This window comes from Rissa tridactyla, chromosome 3 (assembly GCF_028500815.1).
Source record: "Rissa tridactyla isolate bRisTri1 chromosome 3, bRisTri1.patW.cur.20221130, whole genome shotgun sequence".
NCBI lineage: Eukaryota > Metazoa > Chordata > Aves > Charadriiformes > Laridae > Rissa > Rissa tridactyla.
The window spans coordinates 8,040,695-8,058,806 of NC_071468.1; the positions used below are offsets into that span (position 1 = coordinate 8,040,695).

Genomic DNA, 18,112 nt, shown 5'->3' on the forward strand with positions numbered 1-18,112 from the left:
ATCCAAGTATTACACAGCCAAGAAGCTCCCCTACCGAAGGGCACTGCTATCAGAGCAAGGTTTTTGCCCCAGACACCCAAGATACTCATTCAGTCATGCAACTGCATTTTGTTTTCCAGTGCAGGTAGTATCGAGTAGCCATAGTTGGTCTTTCATCCCCATGAAACAGGGTTCAGAATTGATCTAAAGCTGGCTTAAAAACCTCTGATGGTAAAGACAGCTTACCTTTCCTACAGGGTTATTCCAGAGGTCACTACATTAGGCGTCCAGTTTTTCAAACCATACCATGGCTCAAAAGTAGTAATAAAATAAAGGCACTTCCACCCAGGCAGCCTGGTCACCAAAACACATTAGGTTCCCACTAAAACTGAAGTTTCCAATCTGACATGCAGCATTGAAAAAATAAAATCGAGATGTACCACACAGCAGGGTGGCATCACAGTGCTCCTTTGAAAGCTGGCTTTCCTCTGGGGATTTATCAGGAGCACAGATCTAGCTCGTCCCCATCCCCCAGGATTTCACATTTGTAATTACCACTGGCAATTTCACACCTAGGGCACCACCTTAGAGCTGAGACCCAACTTTCCAATTACACTGCAGGAGTCAACAAAGTCACCAAGCTACTAAATGCCAGAAACGTTAATAAATACCACGCTGTCCTGTTAACCAGGCGGGAAGGAGCCCAGGCGCAGTGATGATAGCTGCTTCTCTGGGCTGGTGGCAGCTTCCCTGTGGCACTGACACTCACGGCCTTCATGATACAGCCGCAGGGATCTCCTTCTGAATTCCTGACTTGCATTAACCTCTTCCTGCCAACTCCTACAACCGCACCGAGCCAATCCACAGGATCCTGCCACGTTAATGCAGCACGGATGACATATCTGGTTTGCTTTTCATTTAATTCCTCAACCGAGCAGGACGAATTTTCTCCACTGACGTACCCTGCACAAGCTACATGGCAATGCGTTTTCCACAAACAAGTTTTGGGGTCCTGCCTTTACTTGCAGATAGCTACTCCAGCTCTGCAACACGATCCCTTTCTACTTGACAAATGGCCATGAGAACCAAAACTCCACACTTAGGTTTAAGATGACAGCAACCACTGATACTATCTCTCACTCACCGTTTCAGGACTGGGTGAACAAACCTTAATAAGAACTTACTCAAACTTAATAAAGGAAACGGAATTTGCTGAAGCATTTTTCTCCTAAAACCTGCGCTGACATTCTCACGAGCGAGCGCAAGGACTGAGGTATGCTAAACGTCTTGATTATCATGCACAAGACTTGAGGGTTTCTTTTGACACAAAGACAGCCTTGATTCACTTGTAGCAGTGTCTTCTGCCACGTCCTGCTTCACTCTGGCCCATCAAGGCAAACGAGAGCTGGGATTTCCTGCAAGGTGACCCTTCCCAGGTGCAGGAGGAGCCAGTCTGGTCCCTTTACTGTAGTCCCACGACTTGCACAGGCTTCACACCCTAGTGGGGCAGGGCTGGAAAATCTGCTTTAAATGCTCCACAATCATCGTCAAGTTGAACAACAGAGTTTCCTTACAATCACCACTTCAAGGCATGTAAAAGAGGTGAAATGCAGGAGTGCCTAGGTATCACTTATGATGTGAACTTGCTTTGACCCCAGCAATTTGGGGCAGAATTAGGTTGGTTCCTCTTTTCTTCTCATGTGAAGCTACCAGTGCCCAAATTTAGTGTGTTGTCTATCTTAGGAAAGAGCAGATCAGAGAGTTGTCCTGTACCCATTGCTGATTCACACTTCTCCTTTGTCCAAGGCCTGAGTACCTGCTCTGTTATTTTAGTCAAACAATATTAAAACAATATTTAGTCGAAACAAAATATTATAGTAAACTCATCCTTGCTGGGTCTGTGTCTGGATGCACTGAGCAATTCCCAGTGCCACAGAACACCCAGTGTTTTCATCAGAGCCTTCTAGCAAGAGAACAAGAATCACCTCGAAATTTTATAACTACAAATTAACGACTTTTTAGATATTCTTCATACAAAGAGCCATTACTCCAAGGAAAGACACCTTCTGTGTCAGCAGAGTTAAGCCACTCCCTTTACAGCATATAATATTTTGTATGGTTATTTAGCATTTCATGGAGTATCTAGTATGTAATTTAAAACATTTCCTGTACTGAAGGTCCACCCTGAACAAGATCATCGGCAGCACTATTTTTCAAGCCTGTCTACCTTCTCTGCAATGCAAGTAAACAGCTATGGGATGGTTTACTGCGAAGTCTCTCCTTACCCCTGCAGAAGAATTCACTGCATTTTATCTCTTTTGTTAGAGGAAACTGCAGTACATTTAGGAAGAGCATTACAATTATTTTTTTTAAGTCAACAGAGTGCATTCCACTGAAGAGAAAACTCACTTTCTGTGCTTTCCTCTTTCACTGTGATGTAAACACACAGATAATGGATTCCTGAAGCAGTGACCCTGAAAATGATAAAATCTGCCTTCTTTAGACTGCTAACTTAACCAGCAAGGAAAGAGGCGTGAGCCCGTGTTTTTTTTCCAGTGCCACAAACTCACCTCGTTCTTTTTAAAGCCAGTACCGCAGTCTAAGATCTGACAGATGTCCAAGATAAAGCCTCTAACTTATTCCCCGGTGTGCAAGTTCGGAGCCTGGATTTTCCATGCCTTGCCTGAGGAATGTCTATGTTGCCAGTGTTTAACATGCTGTCCATGTCAGTTTACAAGATAAACAAAGTACTATGAATGAAAGATTTTTTTTTTTCTCCCTCTTTATGCCAACAAATAGGAACGTTCTTTGCACTAACCAGGCTCTTCCTCCCTCTCTGACAGCAACCACAGGACCACACTTGTGGCACAGACCAGAGTAAAATAAGAAACATGCACAGAAGGGCTGAATTCACTGTACTCAGGCTGCTTTGGGATTATTTATGGCGTCACGTGGATGTAGAGGAGGAGGTTTGGTTTTCGTTAAGAATTCTTTTTTATTTTGAAACTGTAATGTTATATTTCATTCATCCCTGGGACATGCCTTACACAGAGAAAGAGCAGAGCTTGTTTTACCCCGTCTGAGGCAGAAAGATGCTGGGCACAATCCTCCTCCGCTGCACTGCTAATAATCTGGGTTTCCAGCACAGGTCAGAGGCCTACCCTTTAGAGAGCACACAGCCATTCCCCAAAAGAAACGTCTGTTTTTCTCACACAGATAGAGAATTTAATGGGAAGACATCAAAGGACATTCTCCCCGTCTAAAACCGGAGTAATACAAAATGAAGAAAATTGGGAATGTTAAAGCGCGTGAATGCTTTCTCAGAGATCTGCTGTGACATAAGCGAATTAATTCTTTTGGAAATTATGCATTTAAAGCAGTTAAGCCACCCACCTTTACAGGAAGTACACAGGGAGTTAGAAAGCGCTCTCACGCTGCAAACTGCTCCGAAACAAAGCTAGGATTTTATGCTTAATTTCGAGAGTTATGACTGTATTTTATTTAAGGATAGAATAAATAGAAAGACTACTTGCTCACTCTCCCCTTTATTATTCGAAGTGACTTTGTCTGGGTTAGTCCTCATGTGTAATGCTGAGTGGCTCAAGGGTTGGACATGCATCTTAACGCTGTGTAAGACTGAGGACTCCTTCAGAGAGATAAAAGGCACACAGTATCTCTTAAAAGAACACAAAGCTTTTTCCTATAGCACCACTTTTAGCCTCTCTCATTAACAGCTTGATGCAAGGAAAACAAGCCCAGACTAACGCGTTTACAGGGATCATACCATAGCAACACCTACAAAAAAAAAAAAACCAGCGCAGGCTTACCTTGTAACTGCTTGAATCTTCCTTCTAACTGGTTATAGTTATACGGCACCTGAGCTGCATATCCTGGGGACAACGGCCCGGGCATACTGGTTGATTTTTGTAATTCCATTTACAGGTAACACAGGGGTACGATGAACTGCAGCATAAAGGAACCACAGGTCTTTCTACCATACATCCAAGTAAATCCCAGCTTTCCCGGTAGTTTGGCTTCAGTCCCTAGAGAAAATGCTCTCACTGAGCCCTAAGTAAACAGCAGTTTCGGTTCAAAATCCAGGAGTGTGGGTTGGTGATAAGCTGTCTGTAACAGATTCAAACTTAAAGCACCATGAGGGTTGGGTTTTTTTTCTCCCGTGCTCCACCACAGGCAACTCTCAACTGCTCGAATCCGGTTTCAAATGCTTGCCCGACTCCGTCAAAACTGAATCAAACAAAAGCAAGGCTGCGATTCAGCCCAAAGTAAAAGCAGCATGGAGCCACGCGCTGCCGTCCTTGCCAGCACTTCCAGGAGCCTCGCACACCTCAGACCTTTCTGCTGGTTTGTAATATAATCAGCAGCCGCCGGGGTGTGGGCTGATGTCACTTGATTACCATACAGCATGGTGGAGGAAGTGAAGGCTGTACCAAGGGCAAAGGGGCGGCGGAGCAGGGGAAGGAAGAGCGGGATGGCTCGTGTAAAGCTGCAGCAAGTTCTTCCGCTGGGTCCAGCCCGCTCACCCCGAGCCCCGTGTGGCAAGGTGGCAGCGGGCTCCTTAGCCCTCTGCTCCCCCCCAACGCTGCCGTGGCCACAGCAGACAGTGGTATCTTCCTGAGCAAAGCTGGTGGAATTACAATCTTTTGTTAAGAGCCTCATGTAACGGAAAAGTGTCAGATCACTATCACATGAAAAGGAGGGCGCTTTTTCTTTATTTATCTGCAAGGCTGTTCACTCGAAAAAGTAACGCGCGCGCACAGAAGCGCTCATGCAGTGTTTAGCAACAGGCGAGGAGGACGCAGAAGGATGTACGCTCCAGCACACCGGGAACAAATGGGAGCTTTGTGAAAAGGTTCTTTAAACGGCCAATTCCTGTCGCTTCCTTTTACGCTACTTGTCAGTATCGAGGATTTTGACATTTCCTATGTATGTGGCTCCTTGCCACGTTATCGGCGTGCTGGGTATTACTGCAAGATTAATGGTTGTCCGGGCTATGCGCTGGAGGGGGAGGGCTGTAACGTAAATAAGGATGCCTCGCCTCTGACTGGCACCGTGACACCCTGCTGAAATATAAATGTGCACAACAGCGGGGCTAGGTACTAGAAGCCAGTCAGACAGAGGATGTCAGTTTTCCCTCAGAGGCCCAAGCTCCTAGCCCTGATGCATAAGTGAAATTAAAAGGTCAACTCCACATTCAAATTCTCAGGATGCAGCAATTGCCTGTTCATTTTTAAAACTGCTGATAACGTTCACACAAATGTTTTCTCTTTTTTTTTTTTTTCTTTTCTTGCATTTCCAAATTCCTTTCCAATGGAATCCACGTTCTCTTCTCCTCCCACTCTGTCCCCTCATTAAACATTTCAAAATGTTGCCTTTGTTTTGATACTGATGACAAGTTTTTAGTCATATAGTAATTTATTTGAGGGCAATTTCTGCGGTAGAAGCTCAGCCCACTCCCACTGACTTCCTACAGCCCTAGCTCCTGCTAGGCATAAGGTGGAAATTCAACGCGCCATTACCAACACACCGGTGAACACACGTGCAAGAAGTCCAACCACGAACACTGCTAATTTAGGGAGAAGTGATGGAAGTCAACACTTCCCAACTGAAGCTGGGGTTTCCAAAAACATACGGACTGTTGAAAACGCCTGGCACGTTGCTCCTGTGGTCATAAATACACTTAAGAGATTTATGGCTTTCAACTATATTGTTTTACTTAAAACAACAACATAGCTCTAGTCCAGAGTTGCTTATTATATTGATACAGTAGGGCTTTTACTTGCATATTTCAGTGAACCCCTTTACATCAATATAACTGTATTTACACAAGACTTCTGGTGCTACAGCAGACCTCAAGTAGAGCTTTTGAAAGCTGGCCTTCAATCTTTTCAGCACTACCTAATGCTTGTGCCACTAAAGATGATTCAAGCTAGATGTCACAGCGTCGGGGAAGAGAGCGATTGTCCACAGGGGCAGCCAGAACACTGCTGTGCAGGGGCCAAGGTCCTGCAGGCTTCTGCCTTAGAAGCGTGTTTGCAAGGCGAAAGGTGGGGATCTGAGGAAGCACCTGCACTTGCTGCTGCAGCAGGCAGGATGCTGCTCTCCAGACAACACAATGCGTTGATGTGGAACAGCCAGTCCCCCTTTCCTCCTAAACCTTTCCCCAATAATCTTTGTACAGCCGGGTGTCCCTCCAGCATGCAGGGACCCACATGCTGCCATTGCGGCCATAGGATTTCCTGGCTGGAGTGGGAGGGAAGAAGGGCAACACAAAAATTTACAGGAAAGGCTCCAAAATTTACAGGAACAGAGCTCGGTAAACTGAGCTGTTAATATAGAAATGCAAACTCCCCCAAAGCTCGAGGAGCGTGTTTTACCCAACACACAAGTACAGGCTTATTTCCGTCACAAAATTTCTCCCGGCAGCTTTCTGCCAACGGCAGCTTTTGCCTGTGATGCCTGACCTATGTTATAATTAAACAAAACCCTTCCCCTGGAGAGCAGGCAGGCATATCAGCTCATTACTGTCCCACCTTGAGCAAACAGGTGTTGCTATGCGAACTGAGACGGTAAAACTAAAGTCCGAGTGTCTGACAGGAGAGCTGGAGCATTTTTAAGACCATGAAGGCCATAAATCAGGAGCCAGGAACTTTTCTCCAGCTGAAAGCTTTCCCAACACCTTTGGCTGCCGACACACTAATGCGCATGGCCATTATTAAAAAATATTAAAAAGTAAAATATTACAAAAGCAAAACATTAAAAACTAAAAATAATCATTTGGGTTTGACCCATATAAAAGACAGACTGGCTTTCACCACCCAGTCATAAAACAACGCCACATACACGAATTACCCTTCAGATTGTCCCCTGTGGGATGACTGAATCTGGTAAGCTTAGATCCCCAAGAAATACTGAACAAAAGTCGGGGTTTGAGGGTTTTTTTTGTTCATGTCTCTGCTCTGTCCCTCCCAATTCCGGCCTGCCCAATAGCACTAAATGCTACCTTAAAAAGAGAAGGAATTGCAGCAGGTATGGAGCAGTGCAGGCTACATGGCACATGGGGGAAAGCCAAAGGGAAAGAATCTGTGTTTGACCTTATTTTGTTCAAGGTTTGAAAAACAGAGACAGAAGACCTTAACACGTTGTGGAGAACTCGGCAGCGCTCACTGTGAAATTCTGACCCCATTTTAGCTGCCATCCCGGTTTGGCATTTGGGCTGAACAACAGCTCCCCAGGCAACAGATGTGACAGACTGTTAATGATGGTATCAGCTCCTGAGGATGGCCCTGATCGCCAGGTGCTGCTGGCTCACCTGCCAAAGCATTACTGCTGCTTTGCTGGGCCCCGGCATACATTTTGAAGGCTCCGCTTCACAGGTTGGTGGTAATTCAGTAGAAAGAGCAAAGCAAAATGGGGATCCGTCTGTATTTGTGAAACTCTACACTGTACCTAGGAAGGCTTCTTAAAAACGGGTGTCCTGCCAGTTCCCAGTTTTATTTGAGTCACATCAGTCCTAATATATTATTTTTGCCTTTGACTCAATTTAGTAAGCCCGAGACCTGTTTACTGCCGTTATGTAGCAACGCATCAAATTGATTACAAGGCACTCGTATGCAAAGCCCTTTTTTATACCTGGTTTCTACTCATTTTCCCTGTTTCTCTAATTGACTAAGCCCTTGACAATACTAATTAGATAATATGTTATAGAGGGGAATTAATGTTTTGAAGGCCATATGTAACTTTTTGCACTGGTCCAAGTGTAACTTATCAAATCAACACAGCTTGAAACTCTCTATGGTATAATTCACCACTGATTACAGTGTTGGAGAAAAATAAGGGCCAAATCATGTATTAAGTTTAGTATATCAGGGAGGAAAGGTTTTGTTGGGTTTTTTTTCCCCTCTAAATTTTGTTCTTACTTTTCTCCCATAGCTGTGAAATAATTTTTGCTTGCATTCTTCTCCCATAGTACTTGACTGGTAACAATGGCTTGCATTATTTGTGTACTTCTTAAGAGTAAATAAAAACGCAAATGATTATCCACTTAACCATAATGCAAAGTGTGACTTAGTTGACATGATCAGAACTTTGCAAAGCCTCAAGGAGAACAAGAGGTTGATTACAGTAACATTATGAATGTGCAAATAACATCTGGAGGCAGGTGTTTACCCCAGAACAGAAAATGATCTGTCCTGGGATCTGTCTTTACTCAGTTCTGAAAACTGCTGCTGAAATGAATGGGTTCCTACCACAAAGTTTCTTCTAAGGAAGAAACTAGTGTTAGACCTAGCAAAAATCACCATCCAAATTACTAACCATCAATGTTTCTAAGATTGAACAAAACCATCACTTTTCTCAACCAAACCAAATCACTTTAAAAAAAAAAAATCCTCAAAAAAAGTACAGACAAAAAAACCCTCTAAGAAATTCCTGGCCAAGGATCCAGTTCATAACTTTTTTTTGCAGAAGATAACTGGTAAGTGTGCAGGGTTAGTATTACTCACACGGCCTCGCTAGAATTGGAATGGCTAGAAATTCCCTGACAACGTCATCCATCCATCAGTCTACACTATCTGCCACTAATAACGCCAACCCATCTTGGCTGGCTTTACTGGGTCGACAATGAAGACAGTACGTGCAGTGGACTCAATGTCCAAATCATGCTCACCCTCAAAATACATTCAACTTAATGCATATGTAAAAAAACCAAGAAAGCAATGCACAAAATGTTCCCTGGGTACCATAAAACAAACGCATGCCTTGTACTCTTGTGTTCTGAAAGAAAGATGCGATTTTACAACTCCATGAAAGAACATGATCTTTCTAGTGGGAAGCAGAATGCACGCCAGAGCATACAATAATTATGAAACTAGTTAATCATCACCCTTGTCTTTCCCTCTTTACTCTTATTTGCTCTTGTAAATTTTCTAGTTGGTGACTAACTAGAAAAAAAAATCACAAGATAAAAAGGATGATTTATTAATCTAAAATGCCACAGAAATCACATAACATTTGCTCTTCTCCTGAAAGAGGGTAAAGTTCTTACACACCCCATCAGTGTGCCAGCTAGGAGCTGAAAACTTGTAATCACGTTTGCCTTCTTGACCTCCCTGCTGATACCCCCCATCTACACAGTAAAAACACAGTCTCTCCCTGTATATGCAACAGAGTAAGGAAAGATGTTTTTTTGCTGTGGATTGTTCTACAGTGTAATAGAAAATAGGGGGTTTTAATCATATTTGACAATTTGCATAACATTAATCCTGAAAAAGTTAGCTCTTTTCCCTCTAGTTTATATCTAAGATGCTGGAACAGAGAGAAAAGCAGCCCACACACTAAGCAGAAATTAGCATGCCAACTTAATTACCTCTTCTGCAGGTATTAGCGGGAACAGAACCATTCATCTTATAAGCCCGCCATTTCCTGCAATACTTAAGACACTGTCTCAGAAGAAGGTGAAATAAATACAAACAAAACCAAGAGATCTGCTCTTAAGTAACATTTCTATTTTAGAAAGTATTTCAATTTTACTGTTTAAAGGGGATTTTAGGCCAGTAGCAAACACCAAGGCATTTGGTCCTCCAAGTCCCTTCCAGATATGTTCTCTGTGACTCATATGGGCTTGGGAGAGCCAATGCAATCAAAATGTAAGAGAAAGGGGCAGACTAAAAGGCAAGAGACAAGGATTTTTATTACACAAGGGTCTGTTCACATGCTTTCCTTTTGCCACGTCCAGGCTGGCCTTTCAGGAGCTCCACGTCGAGTCCCAGGCACAAACCAGCTTTGGACTCAAGATAAACCTGTAGGTTGTGACATCCGAGACCAAAGCAGCACAAAACCTTTGGGAATCTTTTCACAAATCAGGCCAGAATATCAATTTATTACTGAAACTGGGTCAATTCCACTTGGTTTCGGGTTTCAGGTTTCAGTTTACACAAGTCCCAGATTAACAGGAAAGTTGACATGACTTTTGTAACAGCGCGTCCTTGCTAACTGCAACAGTGGAATACTTGCCAGGAGAGCCCACAGGAGAGAGCTACATGAGCCACTTGTGTTTGGAACTAATCATGGTTTGTGGTGGTTTGTATTCCAGTCCAAATGGGTTCTTCCAAACTGCACTGCTTCCCATTCTCCATGAACTCAGCAAAGCAGGGAAGCCATCTCTGAAAAACCCTTAACAATGACATTCACAGGCCTTGTTTGTGGCCCGTGAAATGTCCTTGGTTTTCTCCCGGACTTGGATGAATAACCCTTAAAAAGTCTATTAAAATCAAGCATGGTGCACAGGTACGCACTTAACATACTAGCTTTCTGTGAAATTCTGGCATGAAAACACTTTCAATTTTCATCCAGAAAATTATTTTTTATGGGTTTTAATGTGCGCTTTTTTTTTGCTGGCATTATTTCCATTGCCTCTCCCTCTCTCCTCTCCTCCTCTATCTGAATTGCATCTATGGTTATACGTAGGAAAGAGAGCAAGAGATTCCCACTCCGGTTTTCATTTTCTTCCTTTTGCACCGTTTCTTTTTTTTCCAGTTTGACCATGAACACAGAAGATGCACTGTTGCTACACCGCAATCACTGAGGCATGAAAATTCAATCTCCTGAGCAAAATAGAAATTGGGTGAAAACAACAAGTAGAACACACTGATCTTTCACAAATCTCTGTAAGCCAGAGTATTTATTTCTACTATTTCCCTTCCTTCACATAGGCAGAACAGAAAAGCATGTAAACTATATTAATGTTCGCAAACACGTCCCAGTTGTGACCAGCCACATTCACATGTGGTCAGTTTAGGGGAGAAGAATAAAAAAGTACCTGTTTTGCCAGTTCCATAACTGGAGGAGCTTTAGCCCCTAAATTGGAAAGCTCTGAAGTTAACTTAACTGGGCTCCCTACAGAATTTTAGATCCTCTTATACCTAAGCAACAAAGTTCTAGAAAAGCAGAGGCAGTACAGGCTTGTGCTGATCCTGTAGTTCATTCAAAATAAAAGACAAGAAAAGTATTAGAAAAAAAAATATGTTGGAAGGTTGGGTTTTTTTTTAAAAAAAAAAACAAAAACAAAACAAAACCCAACATACTAGATGCAGAAACATGAGCTGAAGGTCTCATTTTCAAAGACAACATAAGAGGGACAGGTCTTTGTTTATTTCCAAAAACCTCCTTTCATCAAGCCTGACCCACAAAATCTCCCCATCTAGGAATTGCCTAGAAATCTCTGCAGAAAAGCTTAGTGGTCAATTGACAAGTACTAACAGTCTCAAACTCATGAATTTATTATTCCAGAGCAAACCACATTTCGTTTTTATAGAATGTACAGAATAAATAAAATATATTACACACTTATATGTACAAATACTGTCTACATTTGACACCCATCCACCTTAAAGGCTCAATAACATTTAAAGGAAGCAAAACTTAAAAAAAATCATCGTACAACAAACACATACAAAGCGGTTGGCAAAAGAATAGTATTGTATGCATTGCTCACTAGAAGAGTTCAAAACTATGACGGAGAATGCTAGAAACTAAAAAAGTGGAACTTGGAAGTGGATTTTCATCATCCTCTCTACTTGTCTGGCCCTCATCCGTGTTTCTGTTCTTTTTGCCTCTTCCCCCATCAAGGCAATTTGTCTCAAGGCAATCTGGGTTTATATCTCTCCAGGATATTACCTCAAGATAAGAATCAAAGCTCTGATCTGAAAGAATGATTTCATCACTAATCTTTCCCCATTAGAAGAGCTCCAAGGTTAACAGAAATCAGTAAACATTTTTTAATCCTGTATTGAATTTTGCTTTGCAGTACGCTCTGCTGGACATTATTTATACTTCAGTATGTGCCAGTCTGGGAATTAAGGCGTAGTTCTCACCTAAAATCAGTGCAAGTAAGCACGCTATGAAAGTTAGTGCAGTGCCAACGTGTCTAACACTCAGGTATGATAAAGGAGATTTCCCTGCTTTCAGGATTACCCTCACGGGTATTTCATTGGCAATATCCTAAAAGCAGATACGCATATGCACACACGCACACAGAGTCAGCATACACATATTAGTTTTCCATCTTCTTCCTCTAGGTACAGATGGCTTTTTATGTTTAATCACTGCTTAACTACAGGACAGAATTCTCTCCTACATTATGTTGTTAAATTACTGAATTGCTGTCTAAGCATAGTCCGCCCTTTGTGGATAAGGGCTGGCATATGTCTAGAGTTCTCCATAAGAAATTACAAGCAGCAGATACGCTACCTGTATTCCAGTCCAGGAGCTTAACGCACAGGAATTCAAAGATCTAAAGATTGATCAATACAGGCTCATTTGCTGACAAGATGCTGGGCTCTTCCATGGACAGGTCCAACTCAATATTGCTTAGTCTTGAAAGAATTTAATCAGAGATGTAAAATGACCGCAGCCATCAGACTTTCCAGGGTGGGGCTGCCAGCAACTGCTCCCATCCTGCTCCCTCTCCAAAGAAGCAAAAAGCCTATTTTTCCAGCTCCACTTGTCCTGCCTGAGCAGTGTGTGCCGGATTGCAGTTATTCACCAGGACGCAAATCACTTTCATGCATCGCTCTATTACTGAGTTATCGTAAATACTACCCGTGAAGCAAACAAGCATGTATGATTCCAGAAAATTCCTCACTTACATTCAGCGGTACTTTTTCTCAGAAGCCTGTCTCTGTACTCAGGAAGCTACATTGGACCACGGATCTGGTATCTAATCAGACTACAAAGAATCTGACTTACACCTCCATGTAGTTTGCACACTACTTGTTTGATTCTAAAGAGAGAGAGAGAGAGCAAACCCACAAACTATGCATAACTGGTACCAAAAACCATGTTACTATAGCAATGGGATACAAATGACCTCTGTACCAAATTACATTTTTTGATGGGACATCACTGAATCCAAGTTATTCATGTTTACTTGAAAGTCATTTTATGTACCACAGACATAGAGTGACACTTCTTTTGGGGTCAGTCCACTGACGATCTTTAAAATAAAAGTGCTAAGAGCAAAATATTATTTATTGTCTGGTTTTTGCTATTTGCTTTAAAAACAGTTCTCCACTAGCAACCATAAAAGTGAACACGTTAATCAGCAGTGGCAGATGGGCTACGCATTTTCTTGTTTTCTGGTAGGAGCACAGTGTTCATCAATAGCCACAGCCAGTACCACAGGTGACATGCATTAAGTGCAGCAGCTTCTCCACTGCCACACGTTCTCCCTTGATGCCCGCATGACACAGAACACGCAAAATGATACTCCTGTTTTTAACACCAGCTTCCTACAGATTCTGTTTAAGTACTGCATCTTAGAAACGACCGCTGAGAAATTGTTCCCAGAAGTGAAATCCAGCAGGAATGCATTGGGTGAGGTCAACATTTGGAAAAGCTTTTGTTGAAATAATTCCATCAGCTTTTACCTGAGCAAAGTAAGATTTTTTTCAAAATAGGCCCTTTCATACTCACCTGTGTAAGTCTGCATTAGGCCTTTGGCTGCTGAACAAAAACATGGACTAGTAGCCAGCACTGCCGTACCAGTGCTGAGAAGATGCATCTGCAGTTTCACTGCTGTGAAGCTTTTGTTTCTGTTTAGTGTCGAGTGAATCCTTCAACGTACCCTTCAAACTTGATTTACGAGCACCAATATACTGCTGAGTTCTCTTTCCTTAACCATTTGCTGTTATTAAAATTAGTGCACTGAGTTTCAAGTCCCAGATAGCTCGGGACTGGATATTCATTAAAAGTACTGCAAGAAATTATTGTCAGTATGTTCTTTCAAGGCCGAGAATAAACAAAAGGTTTGTTCTCTTTAGCTCTAAATCATCGTATTTTGTCTTTTTTTATTGCCTTGAGACCTGAAGCTTCATTCTGACCATGCAGATTTCTTCTCTCTTTAGTGTATGCAGCAGTAACTTTGCTAAGGGAGAGATCCTAGAGAGCAGGGACAAGCAGATGTGTGGTATCTGAAGAGTCCTACAAGTGGGATCTCTCTTTTCACTTTTTTGGGAGGTTGTTCTGCTTACTTTCTGCAGTGGAGATATGGGGGGGAATGGCTCAATTATCAGGGCCAAAAGTGCTAACTAGCCCCACACGGTACCCAGCACTTTCCCATTGCAAGTTTTCTCTATCTATTTAATTTCAACGATTTTGCCCTTTGTTTCTGGGAGAATTTAAGTTACTGGCATGAATTAGAAGCCTTGTTTCTCTTTGCGCAATCGGGACAAATAAGGAAAGCTGCATGACAAATGCAGTCTCCTCACATGTATTCCCCTGTAAGGTCCATGAATGCTGGGACACGCAACGCTAGCAAGTGTCCTGACCTATGCGCAGTCACTCAGGTGGAGCTGCAAAAGGAATGCACAGCTCCATCTGCCCTTCGCTAAGATATGCCTCTGTTCTTTCATAAACTTTGAAACTATCTTTAATTCTTACGCCAGACGGCTGAGTCACAGGCCTTCTGGTCACTCAGGTGAACCCAGAGGACAAAAGGGCAAAATACAAATGAGCAGAAAAGCAAGCAACTTTAGCTGAGCATTTTTTTAATATTGATTTAGCTACCTGAAGAAATGGAAAGTTTTGGCGGTGACCATTCTCATACTACCTGAAAACAGCATCCAAGACAAGAAGCATGGTACATCTGAATGTCACAGTGCCCGACTGAGTGTGAAAAATTCTGCTGAACCACCAAACTGTTTCTTAAGGCTTTCATAAGAGCTCTACGCACCAAGGCACCGCACAGCAAATCTTGTTAGCTAATGGTCCTTGGTAGACGAAATCTAACACCTGAGGATTTGTGAATGAAGAATTTTGCACAAACACGATACCTTTTTGGCTTCTACAGAGCAGGCAGAATTACCTAGTCTTCCAGCAAGACCTTCCAAAGAACCACAGAGAACAAGGACAGGTGAAAGATGATTTCCTACAGTGGGATATCTTACTTTACGAAGTAGATATCGGTTACCTTCTTCTCATATCAGTTGCAGAGTGAGTTAATTCAACATGAGTGGCAACCAATCTGGTTGCATATCCCTTCAAATCTGAATTCTGATTGAAAGCTGAATTCCCAGATGATTTATTTGTTTTAAACTGAAACAGTCCTTCACTTTCTGGTTTTCACAGTATGCAAACCACTTTAATAATACCGGTTATCAGCTGCTACGATGACTACAGTACTTTTCTACTATTATTATATCATACCTGCTTTAACAGAGGTTTTCTCCAATACTCTGTCTTTTCTGATCACAGATTATTCTGTCCACCATCTCCTGCTTTGCTCTTTAAATACTTCCTCATCCTGTTGGAACGTGGGGCCATTACGATTCTTTCTAGAACAGAGTGGCTACAGAAGTCACTTCTTGCCTACCCATTCCCTACCTTTACCTTAAAGGAAGTAAAATTACAGTAAACTAGACTCAGTACAAGATGAAAGCTCCACAGAAGAGGCACTTCACAACTCGTTGACGAACGTGGACAGAAGATCCTTGCACCAACAGAAAGATTCATATTGAGCATACAGCCATTAGTTAGGCAGTATAAAATGCCTACGGCTATTCTACTTTTGAATGCAACAGCTTGCAATCCTGTAGGTGGGGAATAAAGAACCAGTGCCTGGCCTGTTGATTTTGAAACCTTTCATACTAGGACAAGGAGATAATGATACACACGCATTTCATAAACTGCAAGATGTTGACAATCTTTTGATTTATCTTGTGACTTAAATGAAAGGCAGACACTCCGGAAGAGCTGGACATCCACAGGCAGTCTTTAGATACAACTAATCCAGGACCTCTGGGAAGAAAAACACTGTTGTCAGAAGATGGCCAGTCGTGGAGGTGTGGGAAGATGTTTGTGTCCGCAAAGAGCCAGTGCCCATCTAAGTCAGACTGGAGTGTTACTCGGTGAGCCTGGGCCCTGCAGGTGGTGCACAACTACTTCTGCTTCAGAGAGCAGCGAAATTCACCCAGAGGAAAGTGATGGTGCAATAGGCAGTCAAATTTATGGGTTTTAGAGACCAGAAGAGCCTCCTGATATCATCCAGCATGGCTTTGTGTGCACTACCAGCCACGGGCTTTCACAGTGATTATCGTGTCTGATCCTGTGACAAGCAGCTGAATCAGAGTACACCTTTCCAGAAAAAGCCTGTCTCAATTTAAAGACTACAATGACAGAGACAATTGCTATCCCAGTTCCAGGCTGCAAGGTGATTTCCCTAGCTGTTAAAAGACCTGGAAATGCCTGCCTTTCTAGGGAGATCCAAGGAAAGATTACTCACCAGGCAGCATATCGGAAAATACAGGTTGAACGGTGCCAGGAGCACCACGGCTCAGCCTTTAACTATAACCTTCGATTTGCAACACAAACCTCTCTTCATTCCTCTCTCCCTGCATCATGATTAGACTTTCAAGCAGTGCTGCAGCAGTGCAGTACGCTAAGCCAAGTTTTGGCAGCACACAGCATTCTCAACACTAACAGTAGAGAATTACAGGTATGAAACATATCAAATTAAAATAACTATGATTAATGCTCATTACGAAAAAAATTAATACATCATTCTCTGGGAAAGTGTTTCAGTATGCCTCTGAATTGAATCTTCAGCAAAATTATTTGCTTTACATCGGTATTTGTTTTAGGCTATCTAAATAATTCAAGTACTTTCCTTACATTACTTCTCCTTGAAATAAGAGTTTCATGTTTATTATTCATTACTCAGGTGGGGAGCTCTGCTTGCCATAAAAGTAAGTGGAACAACGAACTGCAGCAAAGGCTAGATCTGGAATCCAAATGCGGCTAATGAGCTTTGTACCAAAAGCACTTCCCACCCAGGGAATATAATATCACCTACAACCAGTAATGTGGCAGGAGTAAAATACAGTTTCTTCCTCAATCAAGATCAAACTATTGAAAAAAAAAAAAAAGCCCCAACAAGTCAAGATTCTTCTCGTCTACCACTAATCTACCGCCATAGGCATCAGTCAGGCTGCTTCTGATCCCACTCAGCACAGGCCCCTTTGAGGTCAGGCCTTTTCACCTGTAATTTCAAATGCACTCCATCATGAGAACTGCTGTAATTAAAAGTCTTCTAAAGATAGCAAAATTCAGTGCACATCCTTTCTGCGAGCAGTTCCATTAAGTCAATACGATTACTATCCTCAGTGAGAGTTACATGATCTGCTCTCTGCCCACCTGTGTGAACCACTTCATTTCCCAGTTGCTCAGCTCCAAACCTGATCCTGCCCTGTGCCTGGCACGGAAAGGTGTTCTGCATCTAATGCACTCCCACAGCTGGCAGCAAGAGGAGAAAGGGCACACCGTGCTGCGGAGTCAGTCTCATCGGAATCACAAATGAAACAGATGATACCTTTGTCTCAGTACAGTTAATTTAATAAACCTGTTTCAACACATTATAAAGTGTTGGGTTTAAAATGGCCCTTGCAACTAAACTTTCACCAGCAGAAAGCTCAGCATATTTGGAGCTGTTTTCCATGCTTACGGTATGTCCCACGCTACTGAGGCATTTTGTTCAGAGGTCAAGAATGTGGGCATGCTACCATAAGAGTCAGGAAATCATTTACAGACATATAAAAATTGCTTTGCAAGGCAGTGCCTCAGAGCTGAGAGGACATGACATAATCTCCTTGCTGTATAAACAGATTTGGTTAATATACAGCCTCTAATACGCAATAACCAAATCTTTTAATCAACAAAAAAAAAGGAACCAATCAAATTTCATTTCTCTGCTGGTAAGAGTGTCATTCGGTAGAAGACATCATGTATTTCAGAAGCTCTGCTTCTTCAGAAAACTTTGTAGTTTCAGCATTATTTACTAAACGACAGCTGTCTCCATCTACAACATTCCTCCATTTCAGGACAGGTGAGATGTTTTGAACACTTGCAAATGAAGATATTTTGACGCAGAATTTTGTTATCTTCCTGATTTTTTCCGAGTTTGGAAACCGGCATCATTGCCAATCACAGAAACCCAATCAAACCAATTTGAATACACAGCCAAAAATGGTTAATATCTGATGAGACTGATGAGGTGGGAAAGAGTCAATACAACCGTCTAATAAAAATAATAATAATAAAAACCAAAACACACACGGATGGA

At 42.3% G+C, this 18,112-nt stretch overlaps 1 protein-coding gene across 3 annotated transcripts in view; it reads right to left on the reverse strand.

Moving 5' to 3' along the window:
* Positions 1-18,112, reverse strand: part of SPTBN1 (spectrin beta, non-erythrocytic 1) — a 135,999-nt gene that overhangs the window by 74,150 nt on the left and 43,737 nt on the right. Inside the window, exon 1 of one of the 3 annotated variants that reach the window (XM_054194094.1) lies at positions 3,807-4,604. The exons of the other annotated variants lie outside the window; for them this stretch is intronic. Within the exon in view, the coding sequence (XP_054050069.1) occupies positions 3,807-3,915 (109 nt within the window). The 5' untranslated portion in view covers positions 3,916-4,604. Of the gene's footprint in view, positions 1-3,806; positions 4,605-18,112 lie in introns of those variants that run through there. 3 annotated transcript variants of the gene reach the window in all.